Source organism: Apis cerana, linkage group LG1 (genome assembly GCF_029169275.1).
Source record: "Apis cerana isolate GH-2021 linkage group LG1, AcerK_1.0, whole genome shotgun sequence".
NCBI classification, from domain to species: Eukaryota; Metazoa; Arthropoda; class Insecta; order Hymenoptera; family Apidae; genus Apis; species Apis cerana.
Window position 1 is genome coordinate 19,310,559 of NC_083852.1, and position 23,032 is coordinate 19,333,590.

The following is a 23,032-nucleotide window of genomic DNA, read 5'->3' on the forward strand; positions in this document are numbered from 1 at the left end:
CAGGCTAATTTTCTACTTTATTTGTGACTTGTCCGTTGTACTGTGCGTTACTGAGTGTTTGCTACAAACTAGACAGAAATTTGAATTTATTTTTTTTTTATTAAATTATTATTTTTTTTTAATTTTAATAGTGATAATCAACAATCATGGCAAAGAAAAATAAAAATACAAGGAATAAAAATAGACAATATCACTTCAATTATAAAGTAAGTACTTTCGCTTAAAAAAAAAAAAAAGAATAACAATTATGTAAAGTTAGAAATTATTAATTTAACAATTATATATTAATAATTATATAATAATTTTTTTCTATATTTGCTATTTTGTAATATTTTCTTGTTGAATCAAATAAAAATAATTTTTTTAATTAAAATACTTATCACTCGAAACAATATAGCGTTTGGTATATATATATATATATATGGTATAATGGCATTATCTTATAAATAAATTAACATCAATTATGTTTTAATTAAATTATTTAATTTTTAATAATATTTATGCAATAATAAATTTTTTTGGTGTTCGAAAAAGTATTCATTTTTACACAAAATTACTTTACGCAAAATTCGCACGAAATTCAGTAATTGTATTTCATCATACAAATTTTTAATATTTGTATACTGTTTAATGATCAACATTTTCTAATTTTGTATATAAATGTATCGTTTCAAAACTTAACAATTCATTTTTTTTATATATATTTATATATTATATATATTTTTTCATATTGTTTGTAAATGTATTATAATATATAATATTATAATATTTATATATATATATATATATATATATATATATATATATATATATATTATATATATTATTATATTTAATTAAAAATATAATTTATAATTTACTTTATATTATTAATATTATTTATATTATTAATTATTTTTATAAATTAATAATATAATAATTTATATTTAATTAGTAAAAAAAAAGTTTAAATACATTATAAGAATTGCATTTATATTTTACATTATATTTTTTTCAAGGTAATTCAACAAAAAATATTGCCTCGTCAAGAATTATTAAAATTTGTGTTCAGAAGCAAACGAAAATTATTTCGGAAAATATCGAAACAAAATTCACAAATGATAATATTAAAAATATTCATGTCATTGATAAAAATTTTCCAATCAGTGAAAAATAATATTAAATATATCATGTTCCAAGCATATTTTTTATGTTTTTATATATTTAATACAATTTTTTCGAAATTTGTTAATTCAAAAAAATATGTAGAGAAAACACATAAGGATTCAACTGATAAAAAATATGAGCCAAACGATGAAGAAAAGGAAATAAAGACAGAACCAAAAACAGAAAATTCAGAAAATAAAGATAAAAGTGTGTTGTCTCATAATAAGAATCACAAAGGAAAGGAAAACAATGATGATAGTGATAAAATAATAACTATCGAAGAAAATTTTGACTCTTCTACTGAATTATGGAACATCGCGAATGATATAATAATAATGAATATGAAAACAGAGAATGAAGATATTAACAGATCTATAGAATCATGCAACGTAGACGATCCTATAGAGATATCAATTATTAATAATATAAACTCTGAAATAATTACATCTCAAGAAAATGAATTGTCAGAAAATGAGTTGTCAAGTACAACAAATGATTTTCAAACACAATTTTCAAAATCGTTCATTGATGAACAAGATAGCATTTCTTCTGTAGATGAAGAAGAAGATGGACAAATATTTCAAAAACAATATAATTCTTCGGAAGACGAATTTAAATCCTCTTTGTTCCATACATGTTGTGCTTCTTGTAAGTGCGAAAAATCAAAACAAAATAATTTTTATTGTCGTAAAGTAATCAATAATTATTCTCACAATTCCCCATTTATACCTGAATCAAAAAACAAGGAACGAATGAAGAAAACGAATGAGTATGCCAATGATAAAAGAAAAAAAGTTATATCTCATGAAAACGAAAAATATACAAAATATAAAAATGACAAAAATACAAAGAAAGAAAAGAAAGAAAATTCTCGAAAAAATGTTTCGCCTAAAGATAAATCATGTTTTTCAAGAATGCCAATAAAATTTAATAAACGAAAATATAAAAATATTAAATATAAAGAAGTGGCTATACAAACAGATAACAGTCTTTTAGAGATAGATGACAATGTTGAAATAATATCAACTGATGCGAATCGATTTTCTGAACAACAATTTTACTGCAAATCTCAATTCAATCATTTTCAGGTATATATTATTTACAATATTTTTATTTTATTCATATTCTATTCATATTGTATATTATATCAATAATTCTAACATATTATTTATTTTTTTCTAGGGTAGAGTGATAGTACAAGAATTAAATACATTTAATTATATAGCGGACAATGAAGAATCAAGTATTGGGTTTTTAAGAATCGCACATAAACAAATTACGTCATGCAGTACATCATCTTCATCAACAGATCTTGGCTTCGATGAAGATACATCTATAATTCCTGATATGAATGATGTAATAAGGCACTTAAACATATCTAATGATGCAAATACTTCTCCAAGATGTACTCGTCCACCTCCTGGTTTTCCTGAAATACCACAAAATAGACCGCTAATGTCTCAGATATATGATCCTATAAATTTTATATTAGCATCTTCGACGTATGAAAATTCCATAAATACCTATAATTCTCGTATTAACACGATAACAATTGTACCACCTATGCCACATCTTTATTACGATTATCCCGAATTTATGGATTTTCCTACTTATAACAATTTTTCAGGAACTTTTTAAATAATATTCTAGAAAAAAATTATGAATAATATTTTTATAATAATAATAATAATTTTATATAATTATATAATATTATAATAATTTAATAATAATTTAATATAATAATACATAATAATTATATTAAATATTAATTTAATATAATAATAATTTTTATTTTAAACAAATTTATCTATAAAGTTTTTTATAAAAAAATAATTTTGTATATACATATATATATGTAAAATAAAGAAAAATTTATTATGAAAAAATCGATAATTTAATGTTAAAAATATTTATTAAAAATATGTACAAAATATATAAAGCAAAATTTAGAGGATTAAGATATTTTCTTCAGTATTTTATGGCGTAGGCATAAATGATAAATTCATTGGCGATAATTGACTTCCTGATGTAACATCTGGTCTTTCTCCTTGTTCAATAACTGGGTCTGTTTCATTCATATCTTCTATCTATAATTAATATAATGTTAAATATTTATTAATATTATTTAATTCTAAGATAAAAATAAGATTTTATTTTATTATTAATAAATATTTTTTAATTACCACCATTGAATGTTCAAATTTTCCTCTTTTTTGAGCAATCGTTCTTAACAATGCTTTAGCTTCTTCTTTTGTTTCATCAAATTGCAAACATTTTTGAGCATAATGATTAGCATAATCTAATTGCTCTCGCTTTAAATGATATTGTGTTAAATACTTATATGCATGACTTAAATCAGTTCTATCTGCATTTCTAAATTCATCCATCACAAAATCAGTATAAGCGGCTGCTGCATGATCATGTTCACCTAATTTTTCATATAACCTACAGTATATTAGAACAAATTTAAATATATACATCATGTCATAAAGGAAATATTTTTAATACATACGTAGCTAATTTTAATAATGCCATCCCTTCAATGTCACCAACATTACATGCTTTATAATAACATTTCAATGCATCTTGTATTTTATTTTGTTTTTCATATGCTTCTCCTAAAGCTAATACCATTCTACTATCATGTGGTCTTAGAAGCTGAGCTTGTTTGTAATAATATAATGCGTAAAACGGCATTTTTAAGATTTCATATGTTTGACCCAAACCATACCATGCTCTATAATCCCGTTTATTAACCTCTATATAAAGAAATTGATTAATGCAATAGAAATAGATATTTAATATTTAATATTGTATATTTAATATTGTGTATGAATATGAAGGTTCATATAAAATTCACTAACCGATAGCTTGTCTATAACTATGAATAGCGCCATTGGTATTTTTCATTTCCATGAATTCGTGACCAAGTAATGTCCAAGCAGAAAGATATTGTGGATTTAATTTCAATGCTCTATGAAAATACATTACTGCTTTTTGATGATCTCCTCTTAAACTATAATAATTTCCTGAAAAAATATATTTTGATTAATCAAACAATAAAATAATAAATTTTTACGTGTTTTGCTATGGAATGTAATAAACTTACCTACTATACAACATGTTTCTAATCTATATTTATCTATTTCTGTTGCTCTGTGTGCTAAATATGCTAATTCAACTTTCATTTCTTTTACATAAAGCAAATTAGAATATGTATCCATATTATCTAAACAATAAGGATCTTCCTTTATTATTGTTTTAAATGTTTCTATAGCATTATCAACATCTAAAATTAAAATTTTTTATAATTTAATATATTATATATTATAATAATATATTAAAAATTTTATATTAACAATTTGTTTAAAAATATGATTTACCTCTTCTATAGTGCACAGCAATAGCAGTTTGAGCAAGTACATAACCATTCTTTTCAAATCCCATTGATTGTAATTCACAATATAACGCTAAACCTTCATCTATTAATTGCAACTCTAAATACATATGAGCCATAAAAAAATGCTTCATCCAATGATTAGATAAGCATAAACTTTCAAGCTTTTCTCTATCAGTAATTAAAGAAGCTAATTCTAGCCAAGATCCCCAATGCATAGGCTGCTTATGAGTTGCTTCAACCAATACATCTGTAGCTTCTTTGGTAAGTTGCAATTTTTTTAATGTTACACCGAAAAGATAAAGACCAAATCCATCAAGTTTATCTGCCAAGTGATCTTTTCTCAAATCAGCACATAATAATCTTAAACTTTCATTTTTTAAAGGATCTGGAGGAACTACTGTCATATCATCTATTTTTTTCTTTTCTCCAGATAAATAGCGAGAATATAAATGTAAAAATCGAACTTTTGGAGTTTTGCATTGCTCAGTAAAATAAGCTGCTCTATCATATTCTTTTAAATCAAAATACGTTTTTGCTAAAATATATGTATCCTCCTCATCGCTTGTATCCGATAAATATAAATCGGCGGTAATATCATGAATGTTTAATTTAACATCTTTTAGAGAATAACTTAATTCTGCTAGCCTGTAGGAAAAATACATTTTTCATTTCCTATAATAATGAAATATTCGTTTGACTATATATCAATTGAATATACCATTTTGTAGTATGTAATAATCCGCGTTGGGAACATTCGTTTATCGCGCGTAAAAGATCAGTTTTAACCTCTTTGATGTCAAACTTTATTAATTCTTCCATGTTACATCAATATTATATTCGATGTTATAATAAAATTAACTAAACAATAATTCTGTACATATCAAGAAAAGAATTCATGTTTGAATAGATTAATTTATCAAACAAAACATAAAATTATTTATACGCATTATAATATATACGCACTATATATCTTTTAATTTAACACTTAACTAATAGCACCATCTTTCTTAAAAAAGCTGAAACTTGTTATACATGGAATTAAATCATGTATATGTATATCATTTTACGCAGTTTTAAAAATAAAATAATTTATAATTATGAGAATATATGGAATTATAAAAGAATATGAGAAATAGAATGAAACATTCAATCAACATTCAAACATTCAATCAGGTGTATAAATTTTATTAAATATTTTTCTTACTTAACTACAAAATAGATATTATATCCTTTAGCATATTAAGAATATAAATATATATATATATAATGTACAATAATAGAGATAGATGTATAATATGTAAATACTTATAATAAAAATTGGATTGAATAGATTTCGTTAATATATTTTAATCAAATTAAACAAATAGAACAATAAAGTTAATTAGATATCAAACTTGCTTTTGAACAAATAAATTTTAGAACAAAGAACAGAAAAATGAAAGAAAAAATAGGGTAAAAATATTGTAATCCATTTTCAAAATACCACAATGAAACACTTAAAAAAAAGAAAAAAATAGAAATAGGATAAAAATATCAGCGTCATCTCTTAAATCTCAAGATCTCAAAGATATTTCTTTAAAGGTAGATCAGGCTAACATTGGAATTGAAAATCAGCGCCATTTTTTATTTTTTTCCTAAACACCTTTAAAGAAATACTTTTGTTATTTAAGAGATGGTGATAATAATCAATTCTTATCTTATTTTTAATCTTCTTCTATTGATTGTTTTTTCTATTTTGTGCAGCACTATAAAAATGATTTTAATATTTTTATTCTATTTGTATTTTATTTGTATTTCTGTATATTTGTATTTTTATTCTGTATATTTCTATTGTATTTTATCTTTCTTTTATTTTTCTCTTCTATCTTTCTATTTCATTTTCTTTAATTACTTTTTTTTTATTAGCACATAATCATGAATAAGATACGAAATATCAATCAAACACGTTATTTCATTATTTATATTCTTTTTCAATTTTTAAAAAAAATATAGATATTATATTCTTGATTTTATAATTTATCATTAAGATGACGATTTCATAATATAATATATAAACATAATATATTTTTAATTAATATAACATATTCAAACATAATATATTCTTGATTATATTTCAATAATTGTTATCAAATTAATTTGTAATTATTTTATATATAAATGATTTTTAAATATTTGAAAAGATCATACATATATTATAAATATTTAAAAGATATTAAATCCAAAAATTTGAAAAAATATAATAAATTTATTTTTGAAAATATAATGTTATTATTATAATATAATTAATATTAATTATATTATAATGTTATATAATTATAATATATATAATATAATTATATATATTATAATTAAATAAATAAATTTATTTTGTTATCGATAACAATATATAATAAGTTTAAGCATTTTCCAAAGAGATGGCGTTATAAGTTAAATTTTATCTACGATATAAGCAATATTAAAAAATTGTTCATGAAAATCGAAAAATTATAATAATCTAACATTAAAAACGTGGAATTAATCATCAGATAGAAAATGAAAAAAAGAGAAATCGGATCAAAGTTAAATAATCCTCAGTTTTTATATGTTGTAAAATTAATAATATTGTTTTATATAAGCTATAATTTAGGTTAGATGTGGGATAAAAAAGTACATTGGATGATAAATCTATTCTATGTTTTGTTTGTGATGATATTTATACATGTGATTAGTGTACATTGTGTATTTAAGTTTTAGATAAGTTTAAAAATATTTTTAATATATTTTTATATATTAAAATTTAAATAACTCGAAATTAATGAATATTTAATAAAAAGTATTTTAGAATATTACAAATATTATTATAATGTCTTATTCTTTAATTTCATGGGTAATATAATAAGTAATTTTTATCATATATAATTACAATTATTTTATTTAAATATAAATTTTGATAATTGTAATTTATATTTTTGAAAGTACAAAATATTATTTTATATGATTATTAATATCGATATAAACAAATATATTTAAAAATAGTGTGCATAAAACTACAATCATTAGAAATTACTCATGATCGATAAAAAAGATTTAAACGGATATCATTCTAAAGAGCGGGAATATTTTAAAATAATTTTAAATAAAAATTGTTTATTTCATAGGGTGCTAATTCTCACGGCCAACTTGGTCAAGGATTTCGATCGGAAGAATGTGTTTTACCGTGTGAAGTTAATTTATCAAAATGCTCATTAGAACCACAAAAAATAAAAAAAATAATTGGTGGTGCTGGTCATACCTTAATTTTAGATGATTATGGTTGTGTTTATTCTTGCGGTTGGAATAATAAAGGGCAAGTGGGTTTTTCTACAAAAGAAGATATTCTTTTATTTCAAAAATTAAATGGAAAACTAAAAAATAAAGTTATTGTGGATATAGTATGTGGTTGGGATTGTTCTGCTGCGTTAACAATAGAAGGCACATTATTTGTATGGGGCTCGAATTCTTTCGGGCAATTGGGAAAGCATCCAAATAATTTACAATGGACGCATGAACCCTTCGAGGTTGTAATTGATCGAAAAATCAAAAGAATTTCTATAGGTTTAAGACATAGCGTTCTAATAACGGAAGATTATAAAATTTTTGTAGCGGGGACAGCTAGTAAAGGACAATTAGGTTTAAGTTCCATAAAAAATGAAAAATCTTTAAATGCCGTATATACTTTTACAGAAGGTAAATAAGTTTAAAACAGTTTCTAGCAATATAAATAAAGATTAGATTATAATGATTTTATACAGTTTTGACATTATCAAACATTGAGAATATCAGTTGCGGTCAACACCATACGATCGCGGTAGCAAAAGATGGAAATTTTTATGCATTTGGTGATAACAAATATGGGCAGTTAGGAATAAATACAGATATATTTCCGAAAACATTAATTCCTATAAAACTATCAGATCTTCAATTTAAATTACCATTTAATTTATATAGTGGTTGGTCGCATGTGATTATATTAAAGAGTAATGTATACATACTTTTTATAATTAATATTTATATAAAATAATATTTTAAATTTTATTATTTTATTAATAGATAATTATATTTTTGGTTGGGGCCGAAATACATATGGACAATTGGGTATTGCACAATTAGAAAAATCACCAACTTGGAAAGTTATACAACTTGAAAATATACCTAAAATATATCAAGTTTCTGTAGGCTCAGAACATAATGTTGCGCTAACTGGTATATAATATAATATAATTTATATAAAAAAAAAAAATATTTTAAAATGTCTAAAAAAATGTTTCATTTCAGAAGATGGAAAAATTTTATGTTGGGGATGGAATGAACATGGAAATTGCGGAAATGGCCATACCAAAGATGTTAAATTTCCGGAACAACTTCTACTTTCTTATGATTATGTGGGTATTCTTGTCGGAAGTGGTGCAGCTCATTCATTTGCAGTAATAAAAATATCTCCTAAGAAATAATAATAAAAAATAAAATAAAATAAATAAAAGAAAACTATCTTGAATAATTTATGTTATGAAATCCCTATATGTATTCTTATCTAATAAATATATGTATGTACATAATGTGTATAATGGATAATGAATATTGAAACAAAAGAAATTTTCTTTTTGAATATTACATAAAAGAATTGTATCTTCATTTAAATAATTAAACGACAAATTAGTATAGTATAGATATAGGAAATCGACCTCACCTGTAGGTACAATGCACCACCTGCCAACAATCAGTATTCATGCGAACGTAACTATAGAAGTGTGTTGGTTTCATACGAAGATCGATTGGTTTAAATAAAAGAAATTGCGATATTACATTCGATAAAATGTTACGTTCAAGATCTCAAAGCAGCATTTGGTATGTATTTTCAATTATTTATCATATAAATTTAAATTTGCATTTATAATTATTATTTTATTAATATTATTCATCAGGGAACAAGAAGCAAAGTTTGTACAAGATAGAATATCCAACGTAGAGAAACATTTTGCGGAATTATGTACAACATTCGCAGCATATACAAGAAAAGCAGCAAGGTTTATAATTAACTACTATTATATTTTTATAATATCGATCTTTTATTTTTTCTATTGTTCTATTTTATTTTATTTTTTGATAATTTATTATATAATATATTTTGAGATTACGTGATAAAGGAGATGAAATAGCAAAAATTATACAAACTTATGCTGAATCGGAAACCATAAATCGATCTTTATCTAATGGATTGACAAACTTTTCTATGACTTTATCGGTAATAGGCGATTATAGGTATGTATATTTATAAAATTGAATAAGTATAAATAAATATTTGCAATAAATTTCTCTATTTCATATATTTCAAATTTTTTGCAATTTTTATCCGATGTTTCAGAGATGCTCAAGTGCAAAGATTTGATGCTAAAATAATTTCTTCACTTTCTCAGTATGCGACAATTTGCAAAAACGCTCGTGATGATGTAAAAAATACATTTACAGCACGTGATAAAGAATTGACAAGAAAAAGACATTTAGATAGACTTAAAGAACGAAATCCGAGAAATAGACAGATGATCGTATCCTTGTATTAAATTTATTGATTTATTCATTATTGTATAATTCATTGATTTATGTACAAAAATTAAAAAGTATACTAGTTTAAATTCTTAAAAAAAGAAAAATAGTCTCAAGCTGAATCCGAGCTAATGAAAGCTTCTGTCGAAGTTTCAAGAGTTGTTAAGGGTTTAGAAGAACAAATCGATACATTTGAAAAACGAAAATTACATGATTTGAAAACTATACTTTTAGATTTTATTATTATTGAATTAAGTTTTCATGCAAAAACTCTTGAATTATTGACGAAGGGTTATCATGATATTGCAGGAATTGATGAAGTCAAAGATTTAGAGGTAAATTATTTTTTACTTAAAAAATATTCTAGTTTTAATATAGAATATTGGATATTTGTTTTATTTTTTATTTTATTATAAATAATATACTATATATAATATTGTATAATGTTTCGAAAATACTGTAAATACTGTAAATTGGTATTATTTTTGATATCTTCTCACAGGACTTTCAAATAATAAGAGGAAACATGAATGGGGTAATTTTTTATTCAAGTAGTCATATTTACTTTATATTAATTTATAATTTAAATTATGAAAATTAATTGCAAATTTTTATAATATATTTTAATAATTTAAAATAATGATTAATTTCAGGAATTTCGTGAAGCGATGCATGTACCAGATTCAATTGCAAGATTGACCACTGTTGGGCGAAATTCATTTCGACAGTCTTATTCCCTTACAAATTTGGCTAGTCGTTTTATGTCTTCGCCCGGAGTTTCTCAAAAATCAGTAAATCATATAACCGAATCTACAGTAAGTTAATTTTTATTATATATTAATAGTTGAATATATATAATCAGTATATATATATATATATATAATAAATTTTATATAGGATTCTACAAAATCAAGCTTAAAAACGAATTCATCGGAATCTGTACAAATTGAGGAATTTAGAAATAGTTCAGAAGAAACAGAATCTGAATCTACTAAAGAAAAACCTGTGAGAATCAGGCATAAATCTATGTAATTTTTAATAATCTATTACTTTCAAAATATTTTACACAATTCTAGATTGAATTACAAACTGATTCTGGACAGAAGAAACAAAAACAATTTATACTTAAAACAATACCATCAATTCCAAGATATCAAAAATTTTTAACAATGCCTATGATGATCAAATATGATTGATCTTATATTAGTGAAGTATATCTTATATTTTTATTTAAAAACAAAATGGAAATAAAATATGCATTATATCAGTACAAAAGAAATCAGTTTATTATATTAATAACCAAATGTACATATTAATATAATATAATATATAAATATTTCTTATAGAATATTATTTGTTGATATTAAAAAAGATCTCTTTGACTCTATATCAAAATTGATGTTACAATAAATATAATTATTTATCACCTCCTTCTACTCCAGCTTGTGTCATTAAATCTGTAATATTCTTTTCTAAATCATCTATTCTATTTCCCATTTCATCTAGTATTTTATATTAAGGATATCTATTAATTATATTTATAAAAAAATTATAGTAAATATATATAATATAACTTCCTTAAATAAACTTACTTTTTTTCATATATATAAGTTATATTTTCTTATCAAAAGGTTATGTAAATGTATGCTTTACTTTGCATTTTATTTTATTAAGGTTATTTAAGGAAGTGCATTTTAAATACTTGATAAGAAAAGGATATTTTTTCCAAGAATTTGATCCGACATTGTTTGAAATTTTCCTTGCATATTTTGTAATAATGTTTGCACCTAAAAAAAAGATATATAAATAATTAAATTCATGATCGAAATATGAATACAAAATACGATACTGAATTAAATGATACTCACATATTCTGTTAATTCTTGCATATTTTTCGGTTCTGCATTATTACCTATTCCATAATTATCAGTATCCTCGCCTTTATGATCCTGTTTGATATCTGCCATTCCTAAATAATGTAGTTATCCAATCTCACTTTATAATGACTTTATTCTTTCGAATAGTTCGCGAGCGCATGCGAAGATTTCCAGTAAACAGATACTTTTATTACGTAGAATGTACAACATTAAAACATTGATTTAACAAATGTAAATAAAATATCATTTCTTTCGATCAAACATTTCCGTAATTCAGAAATAATAAGTTTTTTATTTACTTTTTTTGAAAGTACATTTTATATGATTCGAATAAATGATTCTATTGGTGGAAATTTAAATAGGATTCTTTCCATTTGTTGCTATCTTGAATAAAATATAGTTTACACCTAACAATACAAACATAAAGGCGCATACAGATTAAGCAAAAATAATGTTTTCAAAAAAATATTGAATTTTGTAGTAAGAAATTGGAAGTAAAAAGAATACGCAATTGATAATTATAAAATTGTTATTAATTTTATTAATATATATACAAGATTATTATTATCTGTTTTTAAAATTTGATTAATTTAAGAATATTAAATTAAAAAATTATTTTTATTGAGGTTTAAACATAATATCCACATTTTCTGGTGCTGGAACATTCAGAAGATTTATTGTTCCAATCATTTGATAATTTTGATTATTAGATGAAATGGAATACATTTGGTCATTTTTGTTTTTATTTGCCAAAAATTTGCAACAAGCAACATACCAAAAACTTTGTACAATATTCTTCACTAATCCTAAAAAATTTACTGTGAAATAAAAATTATTTTCAACAAGATATAAATTATTAAAATAAAATAAAACTTACCACTTGTAACAAAAATACCTCCAACAGTGGCACATAATTTTACTAAAAATTGACATATTGTATCACGTTGTTGAGTAACTTTTATTTTAAGTGCACTCATATCATATTTAAAAAAAATTCCTGGACTTCCATGAGATCCTTTTTGATGATTAATAGGTCTTTGATGATCTTTCACACTATATTGATAAGTTTTGGAAGTACTTAATAAAGTTTGTATATCTGTGGGAACTACTTCCACAAAATACTGATATAAAAGCATATCTAAAAAATATATTTTTTTAAATTATATATATTATATTACAATATTAATTTTTACTTTAAATATTATAATATTTTACATATTATTGTTATGTATACTTACTATTATCAGCAATTTTTTCATCCCCTTCTAATGGATGAACAATACCTGGACTAGGCCCACCAAATGAAAATTTATTTATTCTATGAGTAAAATTATAATCTTTTTCAGTCATAAAAGCTGAAATATGTATATGTCCTTTAGGAATAGATAATGATTTTCCAGCAGTTATATGAAAATTTCCAGCAACTTTATTAACATTTAAACTGCCATGAATACGACATGCATTTGGTGCATAAATAGGTTGATGAGTCCTGAAAAATGAATTGTAATATATGTATATATATTATGTATATATATATATATATATATATATATATATATATATATACATAATGTATAATAATCATAGATGATATAATAATAATAATATATATAATATTGCATATATACACCGTTTTGGCATTTCACTATATAAAGTAACTTGATTTGATTTCCATAATAATTCATGGATTGCATGATATTCTTCTCTTAAATAAGAATTTGTGTGTTTCAAAGCTTCAAAGTGAGATCTTTGCTCTTGGGTTAATTCCCACCATGTATCTTCTTGTTCTAATGATTCATGTCCAACCATATTTTGATTTGTGGAATCTAAAACATCAGCACCAATACGACCACATGGCATAGCAACAGTTATATCAATATTTATTTTTAATTTTGCATCAATATCTGTATCAGTTTCAAATTTGAATTGCAATCTGCTATCAAGATAATAACTTGTTTCAGCTATTATTAAATATGCAATAGTGCAGATTGTAAATATAGAGACTGTAAATAGAAATGAAAATAAATATGTATAGTTAAATCAAAATATTAAGTAATATTGATAGAAAGCTCACATGTTCCTCCAACTGCAGTTTTGTCTACATATGGTTCAGGAACTTTAGGAAATGCATCCAATTCTTTGACAGTTTTAATATTAACATTTCGTCTTCGTAACATTTTAACAATTTTTAAAATTCAAATATGATGAATATATAACATTTATTTTCTAACTAAATTCTACTAACCTATAACATGTAAAAATAAATTTAAATATACTTTTATCTGAATTTAGATAGATAATATATATTTTTCAATATTACTTTAATTTAATAAATTTTACATTGACCTCGAACATGTATATTGTATATTTACATATTTACAAATATAAGTACATATTTAAAGTCTACACAATATTTCAAATATATACTAAGTTCCACGTGGCAAGCATTCATACGTTATAATTGTAAACTTCAATACAAATGTCAAACATTTTCTTATTGAATTGATTATTTCGAATTACATATTCAGAAACAAACGAAATTGACTATTTATATAGTGACTAAAGATGCCACTGTACTTATAAAAAAGCTTATATATAAGCAAATTAATTGAAAATACTAATCAAATGTTTCAATATAATATAAACATTAATTAATATTATTATAATTTCAAATAATGGGCGATTATTCAAATAGATAAGTTATATTATAAATTTTTTATTTATGTAAGTATATAATTTCATTTATTTAATTACAGAATATTCGACGAGAATAAATTTAATACGTATGTATATATATTTATAAAATTTTCAATGTATTAGTTAATTTCATGATGGTTAAGTATGTACATGTTATCACTTTAATGATTTAAAGCATTTCTTATCTTAAATGATTTTTACATTTAACGTTCACATCGGAAATAGTGTAATAAGAACGACATATGCATTACATATGTTATTTATATTGAAAGTTTAAATGCAAATAAATCAGTAATTTTAAAAGTTAATAGTGAATTATGTGCACGTGTTTCATTAAAAAGTATTAATTTTTAAGTATATATATATATATATATATATATATATATATATATATATATATATATATATATATTTAAAAGTATATATATACTTTTAAGTATATATATACATATATATTATTGCCACTTTTTACTTTTTTGTTTTTATGTTTTTATAATAATTTTTATATAAAATTATCATTATATTATATATTTTACATATCATTTACTATGTATCTTATATATTAAAAATATTACATATTTATGATATAAATATGTAATATTTTTATTGACTTCAGTCAAACTGACAAATGAAACATTATTAAATATTAGTTAATATTGTTATGTTAAAAATTTTTACGTGCAATAATAAATAAAAACAATTAATTTTAGTTTATTTATATATAATACTAAAAATACTCGAAAGTATAAATAGAACAATTTAAAATATTATAGAGAAATGCTTCATCTTATGAAATGCTTTATTTTGTGAGTGAAAATTGATTTAACCGATATTTATATTGAGTATATTTTTTAAAATATTACTAGGAATAATTGCAACAATTATTTTAAATAAGTCATTATTAAATCTTATCTATCTAATATAAATTTATATATAAAAGATACAATATATATAACAATAATATTGAATAATCTTTTCATTAATGTGTAAAATATTAAAAGATTAAGAATACAAGATGCCAGGTACTTTAACCTATCCAATATATACTGGTGTTGAATCACCTTCTCAAAGAACTCGTGCTTATACTTGGAATACTCAACATCATTCTGCATCTCGGGTATTGCAAGTTAATACAAGACCAGGACGCTTCTCATTGACAGAATCTTCAGTATGTAAATAATTATATTTTTATGTATATCAATATTTATATAATTCATTGTATGCATTATCTTAAAATAATTTAAAAATTATTCATCTTTATCATTATTTTATGATATCAAATTAAAGAATTAAAAAAAAGTAATTTACTATCATACATTTTATTTTAATTCTTTTATTTCTTTTATTTCTTATCATTGTTAACACAAAGATCTTTTTAATCTTAAAATTTTAATCAAGAGATTAAAAAAAGATTTCTTTCTGAAATATTTTTATATCAGACGTTAGAATATATCGATCTTAGAATAATTATATTTAGATTAAAAATTAAATTTTTAAATCTTACAATTTTTAAATCTTAAATTTTAATTTCATTTATGTTGTTAAGATAATAACAAAAGATATCTAAGATATCTCTATTTAGAAAAATTTAAAGAAATATTTGCATATGCATTAAAATTACTCGTTTAGCGATACATATTTAAAAATTTTTTATAAATATTTGTATCTAGAAATTTTATCTTTTTTAACATTAATATAAATTAATAAAGAATAAAACAATATATAACATATACAATATTTTTTTACATAATAATATATATTTTTTAAATAATAAACATGAATTTTAATTATATTTGAATATTTAAAAGGAAGTTAGCCATCTTTAAGCGCGTATATGTCATATCCGTTTCGTTCATGCAATAGCAACTAAGAGGGGTTAAGACAAAATAGGTTTCTTGATGGCACATAAGAAACTGTGAACCTAGATAAATTGTAAGATTTATAAAACGTAGCAATCGACGATTAGAAACAAATCGATTACATATAACGTTAATGGCAGAGGAACATGTTTATGGGTATAATCCAACATCTGGAGCTGACGGAGAATCCGTACGTAACTATTTTGACAGTTTGACAAGTACAGGTTGGATTTTTGATTGATAGACTTTTGAAAGGGTGTTACTTGCAATAAGTTGTTGACTTTATGATTAGTAATATTATTGCATTAATAATAAAATTTTCATATAATTAATAATCGTAATATGAAATATTTATATTTTTTTATTGATAAGCATTAAATTATTTATAATATAAATTATATAAAACTAATAATATTTTTATATTTTATTATAATTACATACAATTAGAAAAATTAAAAAAAAAATCGTTTCCATTTAATATATCACGTATAATTATATATATTTTTATAGTGTTCTATATTTTATATATATTTATATTTAATGTTAAATAAAATATATTTTAATAACAAATTAATCATTATTTATTATATATATTATTTATAAATTCAATTGAAATTTCTTACAATAATTATTAATTATTAATACAATTATTAATTATTAATAATTATTAATATATACATATAAAATAAGTTAAATATTTAACTAATAAATAGTTTGCATAACAAAATTTAAATTTTTTTCAGATATGTTTGTTTTATTTTTTTAGAGATTAATTTAATTATAAAATAATTTATTTTAAATAATACATAGGCAAAAAATTCTTTAAATAACTATTATAATAATTTTCCAAATTTTGGAAATTTATCATAATTAAAATTCTTGTTTTTTTAAATTTTGTACAGAGAGATGAAGCTACCCGAAAGCTGAGATTAAAAGTGATCGCTGGGCACCAACTAGCAAAAAAAGATATCTTTGGTGCAAGCGATCCTTATGTACGAGTTGACTTAAATACTATATCTGGTGATCAGACAATAGATTCTGCACTTACAAAAACTAAAAAAAAGACATTGAATCCTGTTTGGGAAGAAGAATTTATATTTAGAGTAAGTTTAATATAATTTATATATAAATATTGAGATAAATCCAATAAAGATATATGTTAATGAAGATATGTTTTTCATTATTAGGTTAAACCTGTTGATCATAAATTGGTGCTACAAGTTTTTGATGAGAATAGATTAACAAGAGATGATTTTCTTGGTATGGTAGAATTAACATTACTTAATCTGCCTAAAGAACAAGAAGGTCGTACAATACCTGTTAGGCGTTATGTACTTCGTCCACGTAGGTAAGTACTTTTATAATATATGCTTAAAGCTGTGTATTTCTGTATATTTTAAAAGTTAAATCTGTTTAGCTTTCCATTAAAATTATTTGGCCCTAAATTATAGATACGATGTGATAATTATATATGCTATTACACATTATATATGTGTATATGTAATATATGTAATATAATTATATATACGATAAAAATAAAAATTATCATTTTTATTCATATCATTTTTATATTTATTATTTTTATATGCATTATTTTATTTTGAAATAATTTTTCATCTAATCATATTTTTTGGCTATATATCACCAATTTTCATGTTTAGTTCATTAATATATTTCTTTCGTATCTTTCATTTGCAAATGCAAAATGAATAACTTACGAGGATATGGCTAGTAATCATTCCAGTCAGCGTTCAAGAGTGAAGGGTACCTTGGAAGTATATCATGCATATATTTCTGACTCATCAAATGCAGACAATGACAATGGAGACACTACATCTGACTCAGGAGGTTGGGAAATGGTGCAACCAGTAAATAATAGTCCTGTAGAACAAGCTGCAGATGTAAATACAATTATATAAATAATTTTGAGCTAAAAATGTTATATAACTTTAAAACAACTTTTAATAATAATATTATTTATTTTAAAATAATACATTAATATTTTTTTAGGTTATACTTATTAGGCCTTTACCACCAGGGTGGGAAGAAAGACAAGATGCAAATGGGCGAACATACTATGTTAATCATATAGCAAGATTTACACAATGGGAACGTCCAACAGAATCGTATGTATTATATATTATTCATCTATTTTATTTAATATTATATATATGATATTATATTATGATATTATGATATTATGATATTATATTATGAATAATGAAATTGAAATATTGCAAATATTTTTTACATTTTAGTACTACATCATCTAGTGCAAATATGACAATTGAGCGAAATTTCAATACAGCAGCAACTGAATTTCAACGTCGTTTTCATATTAGTGCAGATGATGAAAATAGACTCAGAAGTTCAATTAATCAGGTAATATTGATAATTGCATAATTTATTATAAATTATATTATAAAATGCATAGTTATTAACTAGTCAGCATAATTTGCTTTCAAGTATTTGTATTATAACAAAATATTATGTTTCATGCTTTATTCTAAAATTTAAAGTTTATGTAGACTAGTTGTGTGTAAAAAAAATACACACACACGCACAAAACAAAATTTATATGAGTATAAGATATAATATGTTAATAATTATATCATTTAAATATATTTGTGAATGATAGAAATTTATTTATATTTTCATCTTGTATAAATAATTTTAGGCTACATATCTTTTTTGTTTCTGTCTTTTTTCTATAAATTAACAAAAATTTGTAACTAAAACATTTATAATCTTGTTTAACATTCATAAATGCATTATATCTAAATATTATTTATTTATAGATATATATTTTAGTATATAACTATTAATGTGTTATAAAATATATATGAATTGGGAGAAAAAAGAAAAAAAAATATGAATATCTAAACAATACGAAATCTTAAAATCTTTTAAACAATAAACAAGAAATTAGCAATATTAGCAATTTTGTGCATGTGTGTGTAAGGATGGTGAAGTTCTCCGCGCGGATGGTGAAGATTCAGATGCGAGAGATTATGAGATTGAGAATCGTAGGGAAGGGGGTAGTAGGGATACTTCTTCAGACTCTGGACGTTCTGTTGATCAACGTGGCTACCTTAGTGAATATGAAGACCAGGTACTCATTCAATTATATAAATTAGTTTTGTGTATATATATGTATATATATATATACATTAATATTAAGAAAATAAAGTTTAAAATTTATAAGAAAAAAGTGTATTTTTCATATAATTCATTAATATTTTTATTATTTTATATTTTAATCTAAAACGTATATGTATTAAAACTTCACCATACAATTGGTTGTAAACTAATTATTATAATTAATAAATTAATAAAATCTTGATTGTAATAATAAAAGTTTTTAACTTTTTATCTATTATTATTTTTATAAATATTTAATTAGTATTAGTAATATATTATAATTCCATGTGTATTCAATAAAAATTTTATATTTTGAATTTTTATATGAATTAATATATTGCATTATTTTGATTAATATTATAAATAATATTATTTATTATAAACAAATAATGATAATGAATAATATAATATAAATTTTGGCAATATTAAAAATATATAAGATGTAAATTTTTTTGTTATATAACCAATTCTATATATTACATAAAAATTTACTATTATTATTACTTTTAAATATTATTATTACTTTTACAGAGTGATGATAGTGTGGATAGTCCAGCTGGATCTAGACGATCATCGGAACAAGTAAGTATAAGAATTATTTATTGTAATTATTTTCTTCAATTTGTTTCTTTATTATTTAGATTGAAAGTCCAAAACCTGTGATTCCGGCAAATGATGAAGGATTACCACCTGGATGGGGCATGCAAATAGCACCAAATGGCAGAGTATTTTTTATCGATCATACTGCAAGAACAACAACATGGATTGATCCTCGAACAGGACGTCCAAGTTCGATTCCTAATCATATTGCTCCTTCCACAACACCTAGAAGCGATTTAGATCAGCTTGGTCCTCTTCCTGAAGGCTGGGAAGAAAGAGTTCATACAGATGGCCGGATATTTTTTATTGATCACAGTAAATTAATATCTAATTATGATTAAATTTTTTAAAATAATAATTAATAATTTCGATAATCTTTAATTGTGCAATATTTATTTTTCTATTGTCTCATAGATACCAGAACAACACAATGGGAAGACCCTCGTATGTCTAATCCTCAAATTGCTGGACCGGTATGAGATTTTAATGCAAAAAAATAATTTGAAAAATCATACTATAAAGTATATTTCATTCAATTTGTTAATTTATTATTTATTTATAGGCTGTACCATATTCACGAGATTATAAGCGTAAATACGAATATCTTAAATCTCAATTAAGAAAGCCTGTAAGTATATATAATATATATAATATATAATACTAGAATAGTTATCTTTATAATTATATTATAGGAGTTCTTATAAAAATTATATATTATAATAATATATATATTATTATAATTATATTTTCTTTTTAGAATAATGTTCCTAATAAATTTGAAATAAAAGTGGGTCGAAATAACATTTTAGAAGATTCATATCGTATAATTAGTTCTGTTAACAGAGTAGAAATATTAAAAACAAAATTGTGGGTTGAATTTGAAGGAGAAGTTGGTTTAGATTATGGAGGTCTTGCTCGAGAATGGTTTTTCCTATTGTCTAAAGAAATGTTTAATCCTTATTATGGATTGTTTGAATATTCAGCTACGTAAGTATATATGTATAATAATAATAATATATAAAATATAAAATATAATAATTGAATAATTAAAATGTTTGTAGGGATAATTATACTTTGCAAATTAATCCTTTTTCTGGAGTATGTAATGAAGAACATTTAAATTATTTCAAATTTATTGGTCGTATAGCAGGTATGGCTGTTTATCATGGAAAGCTGTTAGATGGTAAGAATTATTTAATTTATTAATTTATTTAATTTATTTAAATTACATTAGTTTAGTTATAAAATATTTGATAAAATAAAAATCTAAAAAAAATTTCATTTTTTTTACAGCATTTTTTATTCGTCCATTTTATAAAATGATGTTAGGTAAATCTATTGATTTGAAAGATATGGAAAGTGTTGATTCTGAATATTATAATTCATTATTATGGATTAAAGAAAATGATCCTAGTGAATTAGAACTTACATTTTGTGTTGATGAAGAAAGTTTTGGTCATACATCTCAAAGAGAACTTAAACCAGATGGTGCTAATATACCATTGACAGATGAAAATAAGGATGAATATATTGCTTTAGTTATACAATGGCGTTTCGTATCAAGAGTTCAAGAACAAATGAATGCATTTTTAGAAGGATTTAATGCTCTTATACCGCCAACATTAGTTAAAATATTTGATGAACATGAATTAGAATTACTAATGTGTGGTATTCAACATATTGATGTGAGAGATTGGAAACAAAATACATTATATAAAGGAGACTATCATGCTAATCACATTGTTGTTCAGTGGTTTTGGCGAGTAGTACTTTCATTCAGTAATGAAATGAGATCTAGACTTTTACAATTTGTTACTGGTACATCACGAGTACCTATGAATGGTTTTAAAGAACTTTATGGTAGCAATGGTCCACAATTATTTACAATTGAGAAGTGGGGTACACCAGAAAATTATCCAAGAGCTCATACTTGGTATGTAATTTTAAGTTTTTAACGTGAAGGTTAAAAAATTATTTTCTAAATTAAAATTAAAATTAAAATTATTTTTAAATTAGCCTCTTGCCGTGATTATTTTTTAATAATTTAATTCACGTATTTTATATATTCGATAATAAAATCGTTCGACAAAATGATGTAATTTTTGTATTATGATCAATTTTATGTGTATACATATTATGAGTTTAATTCATATTTATCATATTTAGTCAGCAAAATATATATTACGCTTCTTATGTCATTATAAGCAAGAGGTTAAAAATTATAATTTTTTAATTCAATTTTATTATTTTCTATTTTAAAAATAAAAAATATTAAAAATATAATGAAGATTTGAGAAAAAAAAGTGAGGAAAAAAATAAGATTGTATTTGATGATCAATGTTCCCTTTTCAGTTTTAATCGCATAGATCTCCCTCCATATGAAAGTTATCAACAACTAAGAGAGAAATTGATAAAAGCAATTGAAGGTTCTCAAGGGTTTGCTGGAGTGGATTAGCACGAAATACCCCTTTTTATGATGATATCTGTAATATAATGTACATATATACATACATATAGATACATTAGCATATATACTATCTAATATGATTAACTATTTAACAGGATAAACATTTTTCTGCACTCTGAAGACTTAGGTGTCTTTTGACTGCTAGTTACAACATTGAAACAAATCAATGAAAAGTATATTTAGACATTACTTAACTGCTATCAATAATTCAAACAGATTTTACGCATGATGCACTTTTTAAAAATTGTAAGCTATATTTAACAAAAAAAAAAAAGAAATTGATAGT

General features: G+C 22.6%; 7 protein-coding genes across 42 annotated transcripts; 4 read left to right on the plus strand and 3 right to left on the minus strand.

Annotated features, from left to right (window-relative positions):
* Positions 1-5: 5 nt before the first annotated feature.
* LOC107993066 (uncharacterized protein PF3D7_1120600-like) lies at positions 6-2,919 on the plus strand. Its single transcript, XM_017049260.3, has 3 exons — positions 6-206; positions 999-2,234; positions 2,329-2,919. Exons 1-3 carry the CDS (start codon positions 147-149, stop codon positions 2,782-2,784), a joined length of 1,752 nt encoding a protein of 583 aa, XP_016904749.3. The 5' UTR covers positions 6-146; the 3' UTR covers positions 2,785-2,919.
* Positions 2,920-3,039: 120 nt separating this feature from the next.
* On the minus strand, positions 3,040-5,571 carry LOC107993067 (cell division cycle protein 23 homolog). Its single transcript, XM_017049261.3, has 7 exons — positions 5,265-5,571; positions 4,530-5,191; positions 4,256-4,435; positions 4,011-4,175; positions 3,659-3,905; positions 3,330-3,591; positions 3,040-3,233 (listed from the first exon to the last, which is right to left on the minus strand). Exons 1-7 carry the CDS (start codon positions 5,363-5,365, stop codon positions 3,123-3,125), a joined length of 1,728 nt encoding a protein of 575 aa, XP_016904750.1. The 5' UTR covers positions 5,366-5,571; the 3' UTR covers positions 3,040-3,122.
* Positions 5,572-6,967: 1,396 nt separating this feature from the next.
* On the plus strand, positions 6,968-9,182 carry LOC107993069 (secretion-regulating guanine nucleotide exchange factor). 4 transcript variants are annotated; one of them, XM_062087402.1, is made up of 5 exons: positions 6,968-7,412; positions 7,684-8,251; positions 8,317-8,541; positions 8,615-8,767; positions 8,840-9,182. In XM_062087402.1, exons 1-5 carry the CDS (start codon positions 7,389-7,391, stop codon positions 9,013-9,015), a joined length of 1,146 nt encoding a protein of 381 aa, XP_061943386.1. In that variant the 5' UTR covers positions 6,968-7,388; the 3' UTR covers positions 9,016-9,182. The 4 variants fall into 4 exon arrangements, with proteins under 4 accessions (XP_061943386.1, XP_061943387.1, XP_061943385.1 ...); XM_062087403.1 differs by having other exon boundaries at positions 8,843-9,182; XM_062087401.1 differs by having other exon boundaries at positions 6,970-7,246; positions 8,843-9,182.
* On the plus strand, positions 8,843-11,453 carry LOC107993070 (CBY1-interacting BAR domain-containing protein 1-A). 4 transcript variants are annotated; one of them, XM_062087407.1, is made up of 10 exons: positions 8,843-8,946; positions 9,258-9,409; positions 9,487-9,588; positions 9,695-9,823; positions 9,927-10,107; positions 10,216-10,440; positions 10,608-10,640; positions 10,759-10,920; positions 11,003-11,110; positions 11,182-11,453. In XM_062087407.1, the coding sequence occupies exons 2-10, from the start codon at positions 9,378-9,380 to the stop codon at positions 11,299-11,301; spliced, it is 1,092 nt and encodes a 363-aa protein (XP_061943391.1). In that variant the 5' UTR covers positions 8,843-8,946; positions 9,258-9,377; the 3' UTR covers positions 11,302-11,453. The 4 variants fall into 4 exon arrangements, with proteins under 4 accessions (XP_061943391.1, XP_061943393.1, XP_061943392.1 ...); XM_062087409.1 differs by having other exon boundaries at positions 11,003-11,453; XM_062087408.1 differs by lacking the exon at positions 10,608-10,640.
* Positions 11,365-12,406, minus strand: LOC107993071 (heat shock factor-binding protein 1). The gene is made up of 3 exons (XM_017049265.3): positions 11,974-12,406; positions 11,826-11,892; positions 11,365-11,610 (listed from the first exon to the last, which is right to left on the minus strand). Exons 1-3 carry the CDS (start codon positions 12,070-12,072, stop codon positions 11,522-11,524), a joined length of 255 nt encoding a protein of 84 aa, XP_016904754.1. The 5' UTR covers positions 12,073-12,406; the 3' UTR covers positions 11,365-11,521.
* Positions 12,407-12,497: 91 nt separating this feature from the next.
* LOC107993068 (endoplasmic reticulum-Golgi intermediate compartment protein 2) lies at positions 12,498-14,911 on the minus strand. Of its 3 annotated transcripts, none has more exons than XM_062087404.1 (6): positions 14,737-14,911; positions 14,057-14,227; positions 13,613-13,985; positions 13,221-13,471; positions 12,860-13,120; positions 12,498-12,788 (listed from the first exon to the last, which is right to left on the minus strand). In XM_062087404.1, the coding sequence occupies exons 2-6, from the start codon at positions 14,157-14,159 to the stop codon at positions 12,601-12,603; spliced, it is 1,176 nt and encodes a 391-aa protein (XP_061943388.1). In that variant the 5' UTR covers positions 14,160-14,227; positions 14,737-14,911; the 3' UTR covers positions 12,498-12,600. The 3 variants fall into 3 exon arrangements, with proteins under 3 accessions (XP_061943388.1, XP_016904751.1, XP_028520240.1); XM_017049262.3 differs by lacking the exon at positions 14,737-14,911 and adding an exon at positions 14,329-14,468; XM_028664439.2 differs by lacking the exon at positions 14,737-14,911 and adding an exon at positions 14,303-14,443.
* On the plus strand, positions 14,567-23,024 carry LOC107993072 (E3 ubiquitin-protein ligase Nedd-4). Of its 28 annotated transcripts, none has more exons than XM_062087368.1 (17): positions 14,881-15,019; positions 15,681-15,847; positions 17,441-17,641; positions 17,726-17,886; positions 18,271-18,439; positions 18,549-18,664; positions 18,797-18,920; positions 19,501-19,650; positions 20,211-20,261; positions 20,321-20,594; positions 20,694-20,752; positions 20,842-20,907; positions 21,037-21,266; positions 21,341-21,462; positions 21,573-22,212; positions 22,632-22,774; positions 22,842-23,024. In XM_062087368.1, exons 2-16 carry the CDS (start codon positions 15,695-15,697, stop codon positions 22,732-22,734), a joined length of 2,619 nt encoding a protein of 872 aa, XP_061943352.1. In that variant the 5' UTR covers positions 14,881-15,019; positions 15,681-15,694; the 3' UTR covers positions 22,735-22,774; positions 22,842-23,024. The 28 variants fall into 28 exon arrangements, with proteins under 28 accessions (XP_016904755.1, XP_061943368.1, XP_061943363.1 ...); XM_062087369.1 differs by having other exon boundaries at positions 22,632-22,764; XM_062087373.1 differs by having other exon boundaries at positions 18,283-18,439.
* The last annotated feature ends 8 nt before the right edge of the window (positions 23,025-23,032 follow it).

Coding starts and splice junctions, on each gene's coding strand:
- LOC107993067 (XM_017049261.3), bottom strand. CDS start 5,365: ATGGAAGAATTAATAAAGTTTGACATCAAAGAGGTTAAAACTGATCTT. Junction 4,436..4,529: donor TGCTGTGCACTATAGAAGAG/GTAAATCATATT, acceptor TTTTAATTTTAG/ATGTTGATAATGCTATAGAA. Junction 3,592..3,658: donor GCATTATTAAAATTAGCTAC/GTATGTATTAAA, acceptor AATATACTGTAG/GTTATATGAAAAATTAGGTG.
- LOC107993071 (XM_017049265.3), bottom strand. CDS start 12,072: ATGGCAGATATCAAACAGGATCATAAAGGCGAGGATACTGATAATTAT. Junction 11,893..11,973: donor TGCAAGAATTAACAGAATAT/GTGAGTATCATT, acceptor TCTTTTTTTTAG/GTGCAAACATTATTACAAAA. Junction 11,611..11,825: donor GGATCAAATTCTTGGAAAAA/ATATCCTTTTCT, acceptor AATATAAAATAC/TAGATGAAATGGGAAATAGA.
- LOC107993070 (XM_062087407.1), top strand. CDS start 9,378: ATGTTACGTTCAAGATCTCAAAGCAGCATTTG. Junction 9,589..9,694: donor TATACAAGAAAAGCAGCAAG/GTTTATAATTAA, acceptor ATATATTTTGAG/ATTACGTGATAAAGGAGATG. Junction 10,108..10,215: donor CGAGAAATAGACAGATGATC/GTATCCTTGTAT, acceptor AAAGAAAAATAG/TCTCAAGCTGAATCCGAGCT.
- LOC107993066 (XM_017049260.3), top strand. CDS start 147: ATGGCAAAGAAAAATAAAAATACAAGGAATAAAAATAGACAATATCAC. Junction 207..998: donor AATATCACTTCAATTATAAA/GTAAGTACTTTC, acceptor ATTTTTTTCAAG/GTAATTCAACAAAAAATATT. Junction 2,235..2,328: donor CTCAATTCAATCATTTTCAG/GTATATATTATT, acceptor ATTTTTTTCTAG/GGTAGAGTGATAGTACAAGA.
- LOC107993068 (XM_062087404.1), bottom strand. CDS start 14,159: ATGTTACGAAGACGAAATGTTAATATTAAAACTGTCAAAGAATTGGAT. Junction 13,986..14,056: donor AACTGCAGTTGGAGGAACAT/GTGAGCTTTCTA, acceptor TTCTATTTACAG/TCTCTATATTTACAATCTGC. Junction 12,789..12,859: donor AGGTATTTTTGTTACAAGTG/GTAAGTTTTATT, acceptor TAAATTTTTTAG/GATTAGTGAAGAATATTGTA.
- LOC107993072 (XM_017049266.3), top strand. CDS start 15,695: ATGCCAGGTACTTTAACCTATCCAATATATACTGGTGTTGAATCACCT. Junction 20,262..20,320: donor CTAGACGATCATCGGAACAA/GTAAGTATAAGA, acceptor TTTATTATTTAG/ATTGAAAGTCCAAAACCTGT. Junction 22,213..22,631: donor TATCCAAGAGCTCATACTTG/GTATGTAATTTT, acceptor TTCCCTTTTCAG/TTTTAATCGCATAGATCTCC.
- LOC107993069 (XM_062087400.1), top strand. CDS start 7,178: ATGTGGGATAAAAAAGTACATTGGATGATAAATCTATTCTATGTTTTG. Junction 7,247..7,683: donor TTGTGATGATATTTATACAT/GTGATTAGTGTA, acceptor TTTATTTCATAG/GGTGCTAATTCTCACGGCCA. Junction 8,252..8,316: donor CGTATATACTTTTACAGAAG/GTAAATAAGTTT, acceptor GATTTTATACAG/TTTTGACATTATCAAACATT.